General features: G+C 38.7%; 2 protein-coding genes across 3 annotated transcripts in view; one reads left to right on the forward strand and one right to left on the reverse strand.

Moving 5' to 3' along the window:
- Positions 1-8,523, reverse strand: part of cars1 (cysteinyl-tRNA synthetase 1) — a 14,674-nt gene extending 6,151 nt beyond the window's left edge. The window contains exons 1-15 of one of the 2 annotated variants that reach the window (XM_077519254.1): positions 8,387-8,495; positions 6,365-6,592; positions 5,241-5,332; positions 4,322-4,410; positions 4,132-4,228; positions 3,552-3,650; positions 3,277-3,426; positions 2,920-3,060; positions 2,276-2,364; positions 2,067-2,188; positions 1,770-1,882; positions 1,525-1,653; positions 1,302-1,431; positions 835-938; positions 607-704 (exon numbers count right to left, since the gene is read on the reverse strand). In XM_077519254.1, the coding sequence (XP_077375380.1) occupies positions 607-704; positions 835-938; positions 1,302-1,431; positions 1,525-1,653; positions 1,770-1,882; positions 2,067-2,188; positions 2,276-2,364; positions 2,920-3,060; positions 3,277-3,426; positions 3,552-3,650; positions 4,132-4,228; positions 4,322-4,410; positions 5,241-5,332; positions 6,365-6,592; positions 8,387-8,408 (1,703 nt within the window). In that variant the 5' untranslated portion in view covers positions 8,409-8,495. Of the gene's footprint in view, positions 1-606; positions 705-834; positions 939-1,301; positions 1,432-1,524; positions 1,654-1,769; positions 1,883-2,066; positions 2,189-2,275; positions 2,365-2,919; positions 3,061-3,276; positions 3,427-3,551; positions 3,651-4,131; positions 4,229-4,321; positions 4,411-5,240; positions 5,333-6,364; positions 6,593-8,386 lie in introns of both variants that reach the window. The other variant, XM_077519255.1, reaches the window with a different exon arrangement.
- pex16 (peroxisomal biogenesis factor 16) lies at positions 8,430-16,115 on the forward strand. The gene is made up of 11 exons (XM_077519271.1): positions 8,430-8,790; positions 8,888-8,923; positions 11,178-11,254; positions 11,800-11,933; positions 12,742-12,842; positions 12,949-13,026; positions 13,589-13,744; positions 14,292-14,364; positions 14,670-14,789; positions 15,517-15,581; positions 15,946-16,115. Exons 1-11 carry the CDS (start codon positions 8,658-8,660, stop codon positions 16,002-16,004), a joined length of 1,032 nt encoding a protein of 343 aa, XP_077375397.1. The 5' UTR covers positions 8,430-8,657; the 3' UTR covers positions 16,005-16,115.
- Positions 16,116-16,186: the final 71 nt, after the last annotated feature.

Raw genomic sequence — 16,186 nt, forward strand, 5'->3', positions numbered from 1 at the left:
CATCATAGCCTCCTAAATTTGTGGCTGGGTGGAGCAGACAACACATTTTGGTAAATTTATTGCGTAGGGATAGACCGATAATCGGCCGGGGCCGATTATCGGCGCCGATATTTGGCATTTTGACAAATATCGGCATCGGCCATGTTTTGAATCTGAAGGCCGATAAAGCTCACTGAGCAGGGGATACTTGCGAACGTAGCGAATTTGGGGTTTTCATCAGGATTTGTAAGATGTTCGCAGTCAGTTTTTATTTGTCGTAAACACATTTGGAACATATTCACACAATTTTTCACCGCAAAAATCTTTTTGAAACGTTTTTACGAACCCTAACAAAAACCCCAAATGAGCTACATTCACATGAATTTGTTACTCAGTGAGAAATTATATATAGTTTGAAAGAATTCCCCCCCCTCCCCATTTTACAGCAAATGAATATCGGCTTGAAATATCGGTTATCGGCCAACTTGACTACAAATAATCTGTATCGGTATCGGCCTTGAAAAAACCATATCGGTCTATCACTATTTATTGGTAACTCTTTCTTATGAAGACTGACCAAAGAGGATATCAGCTTCAACACGCAATATCGCCTTTCTCCTCGCCTACCTTTTGTTAAGTGCTGCCTCGGCTACATCCCACTTTTCAAACTTCCCAGTGATGTCAGTAGGTGCACGCAGAATGTCCTTCACATTTAAGAAGAATTCCTGTTGCATGAAATGGAAGAAAACAACACAATACAAAACATTAATTTTTTTGTATTATTTAGGGTTAAACATTGATTTTTTATTTTTATTTTTTTTTGAGTGAGAGATCCATTTGACCTGGATTACATACATTCAGGAACTTCTCGTATTGGACAACTAACTCCATAGTGTTGGGGGAGTAATCCAAAGTATCTTTCCACGAATGCATCAAGAAAGCTAGTCGGAGCTGACGGGCTACAAAAACAACCACAAAGAGTAATCAGACTCCTTCCTGTTGAGTATAATATTTTCTTTTTCTTTAGTAATCTCAACATGTCACAGTATTGCGAACATATCTCATAAGAAAAGCAAAATTGCTTAAAAATGCCTACCAAAGCTGTTCGGATGACGCACTGAGACATGACGACAATATCATTTTTTTTTTTTTCAACAGTTAACTGCACACAGTTAAACGTTTGTAGGTTTGCTGTGATTGGCTGTCACACAAGTTAATAAATGAGCTATCCTTGCTTTATAGGTTTACACTCAAATCAGTATGTTTATATGCACAAATTAAATTGTGTCATGATGAGAGAAAATGAGAATTATAAGACATACCTGTATTTTTTGCCAAGGCTTCTTTAATGGTAATAAAATTCTTCAGCGATTTTGACATCTTGCACCCTGCAATTGTCAGGTGACCGGTGTGCAGGAAGTAACGGACCCAGTGGTCATTCTCAAAGAAAGCCTTGGAAGAACAAAAAAGTATAAAATAGGTCAGCAGCTGCCCATGTTTCATCTGACCTTTCATATTAATGATAAGAAGTTTTCACTTTTGTACCTCTGACTGAGCCAGCTCGTTGTCATGATGGGGGAATCTGAGATCAAATCCACCACCATGAATGTCCATAGACTCCCCCAAGATGGAGCCAGCCATGGCCGAGCACTCAATATGCCAGCCAGGCCTTCCCTATTTAAAAAAAAAATATATATTTTTTTTTTTAAAACATTCCAAAGTCTTTATAGTTTTCAAACTTAATACATCAAAGTATTTTAATTTAGAATCAGAAAGGAAACAACTCTCACCTTTCCCCAAGGAGAGTCCCATGAAGGCTCTCCAGGCTTGGATGCTTTCCACAAGGCAAAATCATTGGGTGATTTTTTCTCACTTAATTGGTCAGCAGAAATGCTCAGGTCACCTACAAGACAGAAAAAAAATGATAAGAGATCAAAATTATACCTTACCTCTACAGGTGATGTTGTACACATTTACTCTTCGAGAATAGATTTAAATTTTTGGTTTGAATATGGTGTCCCAAAAATATATAAACTAGCTAGTTTATGATAAGTCATGTAAACTTCGGCAAACATGTTATCATGTACCTTCTCCCTCTTGCAAAGCCTTCTGATCTCCAACTGCCTCTGGCACAAGTTTGGCATACGAGTGCTGTGGACTGGCATCAAACTTTGCAGTGTTAAAGTAAACAGAGCTATTTGATTCATACCTGAAAGCAACATTTGATCTATTAGCATTTATACTGAGATAATAAAGGTGTGTTATAAGCCATCAACATTGGTATACGCTGCTTTACCCGTAGCCATTTGAGACAATCTTCTTCACAAACTCCACGATTTCTGGAACATATTCACTGACGCGAGTTAGAACATCGGGAGGAAGGACCTGGAGAACAGCAAGATAACGTTAGCACAGTACAGTTGACACCAGCTTACTCGTGTTTCCCCCCATTCCAATTTTCAAGAAGTTTATGGAGGTTTTCTTTTCCAGGGATTTCCCCGCCACACCTTCCCTGTTTTTCATGAAAAATGTATATTGAGAGTTTATTAGCATTTTCTAAAGAAGTTTTGGATGTTTGAAAAACTATAAAATACAAACTAAACCCAATTTGCACCCCACAAATGCAATTCGATGGCCGTCAATCACCGTAAATGTGGATTTTAAGTATTCGTGGGCTATCCTGGTACCTTTCCCCCACAAATAGCGGAGGTCGACTATACTAGAAAAACAAACTGATTATCCTAAACCGAACATACAGTACTGTACAACTCATTTATATCAAATCAACTTTTTTCATTTCAATATGCATTTTGTTTTTAATACAGAGTATTAATTAAACACCATTCCTATTACATTTTACTGAGACAAGAGGATCGACACTCACTCAGTGGTTTGTGACTCAATGTTATCTTTCATATAAAACTGTGCCCTGCTACGTACGTTCAAGGCGTCCATGTCTTTATGGTACTCTCCCTCCCAAAATTTAGGCAGAATTGCGAAGATTGAGTTGTCTGTGACTTCACTTCCAAACTGACCATCCAGCCAGTCAGACAGCATATCTCTGGAATTTGCCAGTAGTGCCTAGAGAAAGATACACTTTTTTTTGTGTGTGTGTATTTACATCTGAAACATCTTATCACAGTACTGAAATATCCTAGTAAGTTATATTAAATGACAAAGCCAAAAAAGAAACACACCGCTGTTTTTCCAAACTCTAAATGTAAAACAGTAAGCACTACAAAGTTGTTTCCTTGTGAAGGTAATACATTTGTGGTTATAAAGAATGTGGAGTCAAACCTGGGCCAGAGGTTGCACCACATCATCCGCAGCTTTATTCTCCAACGCTGCCTGCAGAGGCCGCAGAGCACCAGTGATGGCGGCATCAAGTCTTTCTAGCATCTGTTTCTTATCTGTGTCAGTAGTTGAGGCCAAACGGGCCTGGAAGGGCTGAGGATAACAAATAAGCCTTTTTCAAAATCATACATCCACTGTTGTTAAGCCATTGACAGATCTCCACAGTTCAACTTCAAGTGCTGATAATGACACCAAAACGTATTTGGTTAACTTCTCACCACTCGGGCAGTTAGCACATCCTTCAGTATTTGAGCAGCTTGTGGTTGCTTCTCCTTGTACTGGTCCATTAGATAATTGTGACGTGCCCTTTTAATTATCTGGCACAGACAGAAAGGTACATATTAATTTTTTATTTTTTTCCAGGACTCCCGATGGGCGTAAATTTCACTATTAGTCATGGGACTGGGCAGCAACAGGAGCAAAAATCAAATGGACCCAAAAGAAGCCGGAACTCAATTATATTTTATTTGAACTCAAATCACATTTATATTTGAACATTCTCTTCAGCATCAAATTTAACACTGCATATATACAGTCAGCGTCACGTTATAGTTCAGGGCGGGTTATTTCATGGAGAAAACAATCCTTTCGCCTCTCACCATCAGCAATGTAATCTTGCAGATTTTAAAATTTGATATTTACTGTATGTTCGAGGGTGGGCTGAAAAGTTCACAGCCTGACCCAGAAGGACTTATGCCATACTGATGAAACTGGACTTTGTGACACTAATAACATTTCCCCTCCACCCCAGATTTACTGATGCTGACGTGTTTTTCATACTTTCTAGCATGTACTTACTTTGTCATCTATGTCTGTGATGTTCATGCAGTAATAAACATCATACTTGAAGTAGTCCTTCAGCACTCTTCGTAGAATATCAAAAGAGATGTATGACCTGGAATCAGAAATTACAAGTATGAAGGAACGGGAGGTGCTCTTGTGTGATCTCGACAGGTGGAATGCTTTTCACCGTGTCCTGTTTGTTTACCTGGCATGTCCCATGTGGGAGGCGTCATACACTGTTGGCCCACAGCTGTACCATGTGACCTTGTTTCCATTCTGAGGAACAAATAGCTCCTAAAATATTTCACAGGAAGGATGTTAATACTTGATGATTACTGTTGAAAACAATGGAAACTGAACTGGACCCTTATTTTTTAGGGGCGTGCTTGCACATTGTGCACTTTGACCTTGTTGACACACTAGTAATGCATGAACCTGTCACATCACTGCAACTGTGTACATTTTAGATAGATGCATGTACACAAAGATAAGTTTATATGAGTAAAAAATGTGCTTTGAAAAGGCGAAACACCATGCAATTACATTCAAACAACTTCCAGGTGTCCTCAGAACATGCCTGTGAAATGCATCAAGAATCATAGCATGCTTTACATTAGCTTTTAACAGTTCTCTTGTCAGTTACTGAATATGGTAAATGCACAGGAAAGCTTGGCATGAAATGAAAAGGAAGCTCGAAAAATATGCTATCATCCAAATATTTTGTGTGACTGTGCACATTGACACCTACAGTGAATATACTGCTGACGTTTTTATCTGATTTAGCACAGTAGTCGATGGCTGCTTAAGAGCAGCGTTGCCTGACCAAGTCAGGTGAAGTATGACTTCACATACCTACTGTAAATAAAAGGTCAGATACAAACAATGTAAATCCTCAAAACACGAATGAAATTTGTGAGAAATTCAGTTCTTTTGCACATTAGACAATGAATAGCCTAAGTGAAAATGTCATTAATATTAATAACGTTTAAAGATGGCATTTATTTTCTCTCACATAATGCCTTGAAGCTTTAAGTTCATTTAGGCAAATTTAACTGAAGTTTAGGTGCTTCAGTTTTAGGAAGTCTTTTCAACACTTTTTTTCCCCCATCAATTATCTTCCTTACCTTAGCTCTGGTGAGACTATTGTAGAGTCGAAGTTGAGGAACATCTGTTCCAGATGGTGGCGACCACTGAGGCTGTACCCTCTTTCCTTTCCCTGAAATCAGATTTTCAGAAGTATTACACATGGGCCAAGTTGGCCAACATTTACTTCATATGACAACTGTCAACACATTCCATGCCAACACTAATCGTGAGCGATGTCAATCCTCCGTCCACCATCTACACACAAGGAGTCTATGGTCCTTTTTTTTTTTTTTAAAGATATGATACAATTATCCAGGAAAGTTCCATCACTTTATTGGATCACAATAACCAAGTGTGCATGCATTACCGAGTAAGAAAGACTCTTCTTTTTTTGGGTGGTCCACAAATGTGACTTTACATATTGGCCACCCACATGTATGCGTATTTGTAACATGACACCTAATACCCATGACTTTCAATAATCTCTCATGTCAGTGACTGATGATGGCCACTCAAGCAGTCTGTCTTGCCGTCACATTTGGCCTGTGTCAGAACTTGAATCGGACTTTGCCATCTGCCCGTGGAGCAGTCTCTTTTGAGGGAGTGGGCCAATTAAGCATAGTGACGCTGTTGACTGCTTTGAATTCTTTTGTGACGGCTGAATGAACCGGAACAGTTTTTTAGATGTGCCTTGGGTGTGTCCTTCCAGGCGACAATTCAGGACTCAATTCAGTTTTTAGGCGCATGTAAGCACTGGCACAATCACGGTTGGAAAAGGTGGCAAAATTTACATTGCATCAACACTGAATCATTAACAACCTAAAACAGATTTTGACTGACAGTTAACAGAAAAATGTACCAGTGTTGCTAATGGTAAATGAGAACTTATTAACTGTGTAGCTGTCATTTACTGGCCATTTCAGTGTGCATTTATCTGTCAAAGCCAAGATAAATATTCTTTTCCCTTTTTTTACAATTGAGTTTTTACATTTTGCAAATAAATATAACGTAAGGTTAGGTACGTCTACGACTAACAATGAAAGTGAAAGTGTTTGTAGTGGGAGTGACGAACCACTTTCCCTCCCTGAGGAGTGGACCTCAACATCCTAGCTGGTTCTACAGACAATGTCTAGCCTGCTCAGGTCTTCAGCTGTCTACTCACTGCTGCTGTCTGGGCTCAGGTCCCGCTGCAGGGATGTTATGTGTCTGTACCAACGCAGAGCGTGGACATGTTGTGGGTCTGGGGGCCTGCGGAGAAGCTTAAATGCTTTCTGGTCAGCCTGTGAAGGGCTGAAACCAGCCAGGTAGCTGCGAGTGGTTAAGTAGTCATTCAGTGCTGCTACCAGTGCAGCATCCTCTTTTATTTGGAGCAAGAAGCCATACGCAAAGGCTGCAAAATAGAAAGAAAGCAAATAGTTGCAGATAAGACTAGGAAGGCTGCACCAGCCTGAAGCAAACAGTAACAGCCCAATAGGCTTCCCCGGGGTAGTTGCGATTGGATTAGGATAACCAGGAAAGGAAAAATAAAGGACAGCACAATTGAAAAATTAGCAGAAAACACATTAAATGTAAGCAGCAACTCGTATTCTAGTTTGTCATCTACTGTAGTTCCATGTCATCTTTGTGATACTGGCATGCAATACTGCTGTTGCCAAGTGTAATTTTCGCCTCACTTTAGCGAAAAGTAGATTTATAAATGACATAATGTACCACAGAATGTAAAATGCACCTTCATGGCTCAGAAATGAGAACTTAAACAAATGCTTTCAGAGGTAGAGCAATCACAATAATATGATAATACTGTAAATTGATGCAATCTTTATTGTAAAGTTTATATAAAACTTCTACAAACCCCGGTTCAAATGCCAGTTTTTGTGATATTAAAAAAAAAAAAACAAGTAGTAGTTTTTGGTCATGCATTTCAAGTAACATTATCCACAGAAAATGAGGTTATATGATGACGGATTAAACCATAGATGTAATAAAGCCTTAATTGAAATCAACAGACACAAGCAAATGAAGGAAAGCTGCGCATATTTGGACCCTTGGGAAAAAAAGGCATAGTGTACTGTTGGTCTATCATGCACACTAAAAGTGAAACCGAACAGTTTCCTGTGGGCACCAAGAATGAAAATGAAGCCAAGTGCCGACTGCCGAGTCAAAATGAAACCGAAATAACCAAGAAGAAATAACAAACAAACGAAAAAAAAGGATAAATAAACAATTTGCATTTTAGTCAAATTGTGCTCAAATACATGAGTAACTTCATAAGCAACCATCACAAGTCACCATAAATCTATTTTATCCATCCATCCATTTTCTTGACCGCTTATTCATCACAGGGGTCGAGGGGGGCGCTGGAGCCTATCTCAGCTGGCTTTGGGCAGGCGACGGGGGAGACCCTGGACTGGTTGCCAGCCAATCGCAGGGCACACAGAGACGAACAACCATCCACACTCACAAGCACACCTAGGGACAATTCGGAGCGCCCAATTAACCTGCCATGCATGTCTTTGGAATGTGGGAGGAGACCGGAGTACCCGGAGAAGACCCACGCAGGCACGGGGAGAACATGCAAACTCCACCCAGGAAGGACGGAGCCTGGACTCGAACCAAAGTCCTAAATCAATTTTATTGAATAGAATATTTTAATCGAGCTAATTTACTGACAGTAGTAGCATATAACCACAAAAAAAAAAAAAATGTCTTGGAAAACAGATCACAGCGTAATAATAAATTGTCAACATTTTCAAACTCATAGGACTTATTAAATGTTTTATTATGAAAGGCTTGCATAATTATAGTAAAGGCTCAAATTAATTTATTGTTTAAAAACAGTGGATTGGTTATAGCATATCGTCATGACTTCCAAAGTTTATAACTCGCGGAACAAAAACAAAAACAAAACGGTTTCGGAACAAAATTTCATTGCGAATCAGAATTAATTAAAACAAAACAAACAAACAAACGAACAAAAAAAAAAGCAGGAGCCTAAGCACACTATTTCAAACATCAAATTGAATCAGGTTTTTTTTTTCTTCCACCCAGAGCGTTTAGCGTATCGCGATTGTCAAGTAGCCAGGCATGCCTACATTTTACAGTCAGAAAGCTAAGCCATATATTGTTGTAGTAGTTGCAGTGGCAAAACCATATAGGCTAGAATCAGGTAAAGTAGCAAAAGTACCTTGCTCCCCAGTGGCTGACATTGCTACGGCGAGACGCTGTTGGATGCTGATGCAACAATAACGTGTCAGGAAGACCACGGCTCACTTAAATACTCATGGTCGGGAACTTATGTGCTGCGATCAGCGGGGACTACAATAGGGGTGGCACCACTTCTCCGGAGGCGGAAGTGCAGTTTGTTTATCTGTGTTTCAATAACTGCGGTGTTTTTAAATTAACGGTGTTTAGAACAACCTTTAAATGTAGAGTGTAGATTTTGAGTTACTGCTAAAATGTCTCGCTTTAAAGAGCACATTGATAAAGTGACTGGGGTTTATGAGCGATACACAGAGTATGTAAGAAGAAACCCAGCTGCAACGGCGCAGGTGGAGAGTGCGGTTCGGACTGTCTCTTACCTAATCGCAGGTTACTGACTTCTAACACAAAAAAACCCAAAAAACAATGGAGTTCACCTGAGGAAATCATCACGCTGATTCTTTTTTTGTTTGTTTGTTTTTGGCAGGAAGATTTGCAGATTCGCATGAACTGTCTGAACTTGGTAAGAGTAAAAACTTTTGTTCAGAATAAATTTGATAACTTCATTATTTTTCACATACAATTAATACATTTAAAAGGTATATTTTTCTACTTGCTGTCGACTGATGATGACATCACCTGTGCTGAGGAAGTAGGTAATGGCCAATCATGGTGCACCTGTTTTCTGTGTTTGGTCAGTAAACTGAGCCATGATTGGTCGTTTAATTGTACATAAAAAATAATGAAGTTACCACATTAATTATATACAAAGTATTAACTTTTTACTGCTGAAAATGGCTCAATGTGTCAAGTATCTCTTTATGGCAAATGCACACTTTGATATTACGCAAAATGTTGTCACTCCAGTATAGCAAAAATAAATGAACAATTAATTGTTTCATTCTTTTATTTGTATTTTTTTAAATTGACCAGATAATCCTTAGAATGTTGGTCTGGTTCCCATGCCAGTGTTGTTTTAAGCTGATCATAGTATTTGTGGCTATAACTCATCTTGCCATAACTAATATCATGAGTCATCAACGAGTTAACTCAACTCAACTCAAGTTTATTTATATAGCACTTTCAAACAGCCTGAGCTGTCACAAAGTGCTTTACAGAAACACAAAAAAATAACATAACATAAAACATAAACACCAATACAATACAATCACAACAAATCAACATTCTTCCATCCCTACATATGCTTTGATGTTTGAAGCAGTTATAGATTAAAAAGGACAGAATCAGTCTCCTTTCAGCAGTTGATCAGAGACATGATCTCAACGTGCATGATGTCACACACATTTGCTACAAGCTAAGTTTGCTTTATAAGCTAGCTCATAAACAAGCAGCTGCTGTTCAGATCGAATAAACAGAGCTTGTGCTGCTTGAAGTCAAGTAATGCACTCCATTTTGCCTCAGTTGCTTCAATTTATGATTAATAACAGATCATCAATTCTCCATAATCAATATAATTCACAAGAGTCAAGTTTATCAAGTAATTATGCCAGTCTCTAGTCATTTCATTCCAGTTCAACAATACCATTGCTAATATAAGCAGTAAGTAGATGTATTTGCAGTTCAGTATCAGCTTGAAACTAAAATTTGTGAAATAGATTCAATATAGGCTAAAATTGTATTTCTGTTTTGTAGTGTAGTAGGTGACCATTTAAATAACTCATTAAGCTGTTGAATGGAAAGAGTTACTGAAACACACCTACATCACTGAACTTTAAATAGAATTACCATCCTGAATGAGAAAGAATGAAAATGAAAGAATGTCAAAAAGAAACTGAAAGAAAAGAGAATGACAAAATGTAATGGAAAGGGTATTTATTTAAAAAAAACAACAAAAACAAAAAAACACACTTTTAGGCAGTGAATATTGAAAATGTCAATATCAACAAAAAAACGTGCAATTTTAGGTGGTGTGAGGAAGGAAATTGTCGTGCTTAAGTGAATGTAAATTGCATCAGTAACATGAACTATGAAAAAATATCCAAGTACCATGTGTTAAACTTTATTTTATTGCCTCTTTTTAAATCGACTGATGGGCTTTGCACAAACAGAATTCTTTAGTTAGGAGCTGCACCAAATTGTCCATTCTCTCCTTTATGCCAGAAATGTTGGCACAGGAGTCCATACAAACTGTTACAGCCCATAAATGTTGAATCACACATTCCCATATCGCAAGTGCAACCTTTTAGTTTATGCTTAGAGAATTGTATTTTATATAAATAATTACAGGTCATGTTTATTTTATTGTTTGATATGTGTATACATGCAAAATGCAGTTTTTGTAATTAAAATGATCATTTTTACACAGAAATGGCAAAATGGCTGTTCCTGTAACTGTCCAACAGAGATACAATTTAAAAAAAAAAAAAAAAGCACAATATTAGAAGGAAACTTAACAGTTTCCTGTCTTCAACCAATATGACTAAACATGAAAATGAAACCTAGACAGAATGAAACAGAAAGGAGTAATGGGGAGAATGATGCAATGAGGTCCAACCATTGCCTTAATTGTCAGTTTTTACATGTTATGTGATGTAAACACATTTTCATACAGTTGAGGCCGTAAAAAGTCACCTTTAGTTAATTTATTCAATGCCGTTTTATGTCACAGCATCATGGCAAAGAAAGTAGAGGATACTGTTGAGGATACCTTCATTTCCCCTGAAGAGCCATTTGTTGCACATTTCGGTTAGGATCGCCATCTGTTATGTTTATGGGATTCACGGCATGGCTGTGTGTGTGTTGTTGTTTTTTTTCAGTCTATTCTGCTTCCAATCTCCTGGTGCTGTTCAATGACAGCATTCTGCGCAAAGGGCTGAAGTGTGCCCTGACTGTGGTAAGCACTGTTAACAGATGATGGGCTTCGATGATGACCAACTCAAAAGCAAAATTCATTTGAAGAGATTGTCTTCGGATCCAAAAATTGTTGCAAAAAGCTTGAATCGAGAGCATCGCATTACAGAACACATAATCATGGTACTGTGCTTTTTATTGTCCTTATAGAAATAAATAGAAAAGCCTTTATTGGCTATTCCAGCAAATAAAACACATCCTATAGTTGCTGATCACTTTTTGCATGTGCTCCATCTCTTTTAAGTTGGAGGGTCTTCCTGTCATCACACTGATCTTTAGTTCTTCCACAGTTTCTCGACTTAATTCAAGTCTGGACCGTCTTGACCACTGCAAAACGTTAATGTTTTCGATTTGGGATTTTGTCATGCTAAACTGTCCACAGATGCCCAAGAAAAAATACTGGTGGAATTCAAATACAAGTAACTTTCAATCCAAATTTGACGGGGGTATGAATAATTTTGGGCTTGCCTGTATATGATGTAATATATGTCCAGTTCCTGTAATATTAAAAAAAATGGTGTTGTCCAGTCCATCTCACAGCAAAGAATCCTCACCTGGCTCTCGGTGTTGGAGTATGTGGAAGTGTTCCTGGAGATGGGCAGCCAAAAGGTGTGCGGTGACGTTGGCTGCTGGCTGGTCATCGGACTCATTCAAATTTTGAAGTAAGTGCGTTTTGATAGGATTTGAATTTTGGGCCATGTCAACAGTGACATGCATACCTCCAGAAATACATTATTTGGATAAGGGCAATGAGTTTTGCACAACCTCCACAATAAATATGAAATATAAACATGAGAATATCATTCAAATGTGGACTTTAAGCTTTATTTGAATCCATTACAGTTTTCCCATTCATACTTGGGACCTTGTAACAAAATAGGAGAAAAATGGTTAGTTCGGTCCAATTTGAACGTTTTCACGTTGGGGTATGCTCACTTTTGTTGCTAGCAATACGTCGGAACTTTTCAACTGTCTAAAAATATTTTCATAACACTTCTTATCGCTAGTTAAATGGTACCTTTGTCATGGTCTGAGGGGGTCTGTATCGCTTTTACTGTCACTAAGCAACTTTGATGAGGCCACACAAAGACTATAAACGTGGACTACTTTACGGCATATGTCATTTCCCCCTTTCCCTATTTGTTACAAAGACGCAAGTCGATTTGAAAGTTTTATTTAAGGAGACAAAAAAAGAAAAGAGAAAACTACCCAGATGAAAGGACAGTCAGGGATCAACGTTGGCCCGGCTTTCACTTGCTGGGGTGAGCTCAAAGTCGAGGTTTTGCGCTGGCCCTCATGCGAAATCTGGTCTTCCGCATTTGTCCATATGGTGCCGCCATAAACAACGAAAATACTTGCGTCTTATGTGTCTTATCGAATAAGCACAACTGCTCATGCATTGCAGTGGAATCACAAGCTCACTATCTTCTTCTCATCTGACTTCATTTTCCTCTCCCATTAATCCCAAAGGGCAGTTTTTCGCCTCGTGCTTCTTTTGTGGTACAAATCGGGAATCCAGACTTCACCGCCAATCATCCCTCTTGACAGAAGTGCAGAGTTAAGTGGCAAAGGTCAGTGATGGTCTGCTTTGTATTTGAGTTTTTTTTTTTTTTCATGACTCGTTTACATTTTTACAACACTTTCTTGTGTTCATTTCCTGTTGTGTTTCCTGCTCAGATGACGGTCGCGTCGATCAGCAAGACACCTGCTTTGTGGGCCAGAGATCGGGCCGGGTCATCAGATCACTAGGCTGCGGTAATTGTTGAAACTTGAAATGCATGTTGGATAACATCATTTGTGTGTCATATGGTGATATCAAAAAATTATATAATTTTGGTGACCATGAATTAGGACCCTCATGATTTCTGGCTAAAGAGTGGAGTAACTTTTATTAAGTGTAATAACTCTTATTGACAGGCGTGCGCATAACAATTTTGATGTGGAGCATCTGACGTTGTTGCATGGTGCTCATTATTTTCCCAGCCCGATGACCTCACCGGCAGTGGTCATTAAGCAGTACCAAAAAAAAAAAAAAAAAAGTCAATGGTAACAGTGCTGTCTGCAAAGGGAAACGTTACTCAGTATTATTGTTTTTACCATTTGTTCCTTACAATTTGCATGATTTACATTCACACGAGTCTCCCCTTTCTATGCTGAGAGACACGTTTTTCCATATCAAGTTCTGCATCATACACAGAAACTTGGTCACACATTTTGGTCACAAGTATTTAAATGGGAGTCAACAAGAACGGTTCTTGTCAGTTGAAGTCTGCCCAAGGCTAATTTTCTACTTTTCCACTTGCCTGTGACGTGGCAGCTGCCTCCGTGCAGCCCAGTGCACAGTTGGGAACAGCCAGTGAGAAGAAGAGGAGTCAGAACTTGAGGGAAGAGAAGCTCCACAGCACACCGACACCTTTGAGGCTGCAGGAGACCATCGCGGAGACCGTCTACATCAGTCGACCTCTCGTACATCGTATCCTTTTATATTGGACCACCACTGGTGTATGGAAGTTCTCTATTTGGTGTGCAACACAACTATATAGCACATCTGGCTCATGGGCCTCGAGTTTGATAGCCAGGATCTAAATTGTTGTTTGTCTATATGTGCCCTGCGATTGGCTGGCGACCAGTCCAGGGTGTACCCCGCCTCTCGCCCAAAGAAGATAAACTTCAGTCCACCCTTGCTCCTAATGAGGAGAAGTGCAATAGAAAATGCATGGATGGATTTCCCACCAGCACGTTTAGTTGGGTATTTCTTTCATGAGGGTTCCTGAATTCATTTCGTTGACCACTAGGTGGCAACAAACTGTGTGAAATTAAGGAATGGTTTGTCTGAGAGTAGTGAAATGATGTCATTGGTGGCAACATCACATCTTGACAGGTGCTGTAAAATCTTGTGTTGGTCACATTACAAAAAAAAAAAGAAAAGAAAAGAAACACAAGTAAGCAACAATTTCAAAATCATTTGATTGTTATATTGAAGCTATAAATTACGTAATTGTCCTTAACTTTGACCACAGTTCTCAGCCTTGGACTGTGCGGAAAACAGTCGTGGAAGCCGTGGCTCATCTCCGCAGGTCTGGAACTTTCCAGGTTTGTAATATTGCTCTTTTCATATCTGGACAAATGATATTTAGAGCTGCTGTCAGGTATGACAACATGGTGACCATATTGTTCACATATTATCACTGGTTGAGAGACATGCTTCCCTTTTCAAATCATTGCCTGAAAATCGGAGCAACTGCAGGTGAAATAATTGCATGTAAGACCACCGCTTGTTTGGAATGCAAATCACGGTTCTTGCCATCTCTGGCATTTGTGTCATGTCAGGATGTGATTGTTCTGAACAGTACACGTAATTGTATTGACTCCCCCCCCACCCCCATTTCCCTTTCTAGCTTTGCAGTGCTCCATCAGCGAATATTTGACAACAGATGGGAGCAGGAAGAAATGAGGAGGAGAACCTTTCTGTTACTCTACTACCTTGTCCGCTCCCCGTTTTATGACAGATATTCACAGTGAGTATGTTTAAAGGCCACCAGGCACACATTGAAAAAAATGCAAAGACAATTTGCTATGCTGTCCTCAGAATGTGAAATTAATGAAAGTTGTCAGTAAGTACCGATACACAAATTAGTTTTAAAACAATATGAGGTCTTTCTTTTTCTTTTGTGAGGTGATTTCAGTTTGCGTAGTTCTTCAGTGTGTCACAGACAAAATCACAGTTCATTCTGATTATGGTGCTTATGTATTAACAACATTGATTCATTTGCATTAAACTAGTGTAAGTGAAATTTGACAAACTCTCTACCAGTGTTCATTTGAACTGATTTTGCTTGTGATAGTCTGACTTTTGTGCACGTAAAAGTGTATTTGGTACCTTCATATAACCACATTGCAATTACAGAAATCATAAATACACAAATATACAGTATAACAACTCATAAATGTATTCATGTGTACAGATAGACAGGCATTTTTGCTAGTTCAACTTGTTTTGCTCTGAAAAACCAATCAGAGAACGGGACAGTTGTGACGTCATTGTGGATCAGATTTGAAATCTGATTGAAACAGTCCCATTGCTAATCTATTTCAATTGTATGTTGAGATTTTGAGGTTTATCCAGCAACTGAATTTATACTTCTGTCAGTCGCACAAATTTGTCTTGCACGATTGTTGTCAATGATATTGACATCACAATGGTTTCAAATTAAATACGTTGTTGTAAAATGTCTTTGTTTTCAGGGAAAAGATTCTCTTCCTATTGCAACTTCTGGCCAATCATGTTCCAGGAATAGGCTTCATAGCACGTAAGTACTCCTGACTCAGATGTTAAAACCATGATGAGACGAGCATTTCCTTTTTTTGGTTTAACAGTTATTTAAAAAAATACAGTCAACATAACAGATGGTTTTATACTGTAAACCATCACATAAATTGTGTCCTGACACAATATTACTACCAAAAAAAAACACACAAAAAAAAAAAAAAAATCATGCTTGTCAATATATCATAACATAATCCCCAAATAAACGCTCTTGAGTCTGTAATTCTGATTTCACAATGTTCACTACTTCTACTGTTGTACCATAACTCGGTTTCAATGGTAATAGTAGAAAGTTTGATTTTGAATTGTTCCAGTTGTATTATTTTAGTCTTATCTTGTTTGTTCAGGGCCTCTCATGGATTACCTGCCCACCTGGCAGCAGATTTACTTCTACAACTGGGGATAAAGCAGCAAAATGGATAGTAAGTCGGAAGAAGCCATCTGTATGGACAGTAGACGTGTCGTCACAACACGGAATGGAGAAGTTCATCTGAAATAAATATTTTGTAACACTTTCTGCAGTTTGTTGTTGCTCACACTTCTCCTGACATAGCTGCAGTCCTTTAGTATTTGTAACAGAACATGAAG

The sequence above is a fragment of the Festucalex cinctus genome, chromosome 4 (genome assembly GCF_051991245.1).
Source record: "Festucalex cinctus isolate MCC-2025b chromosome 4, RoL_Fcin_1.0, whole genome shotgun sequence".
Classification (NCBI taxonomy): domain Eukaryota; kingdom Metazoa; phylum Chordata; class Actinopteri; order Syngnathiformes; family Syngnathidae; genus Festucalex; species Festucalex cinctus.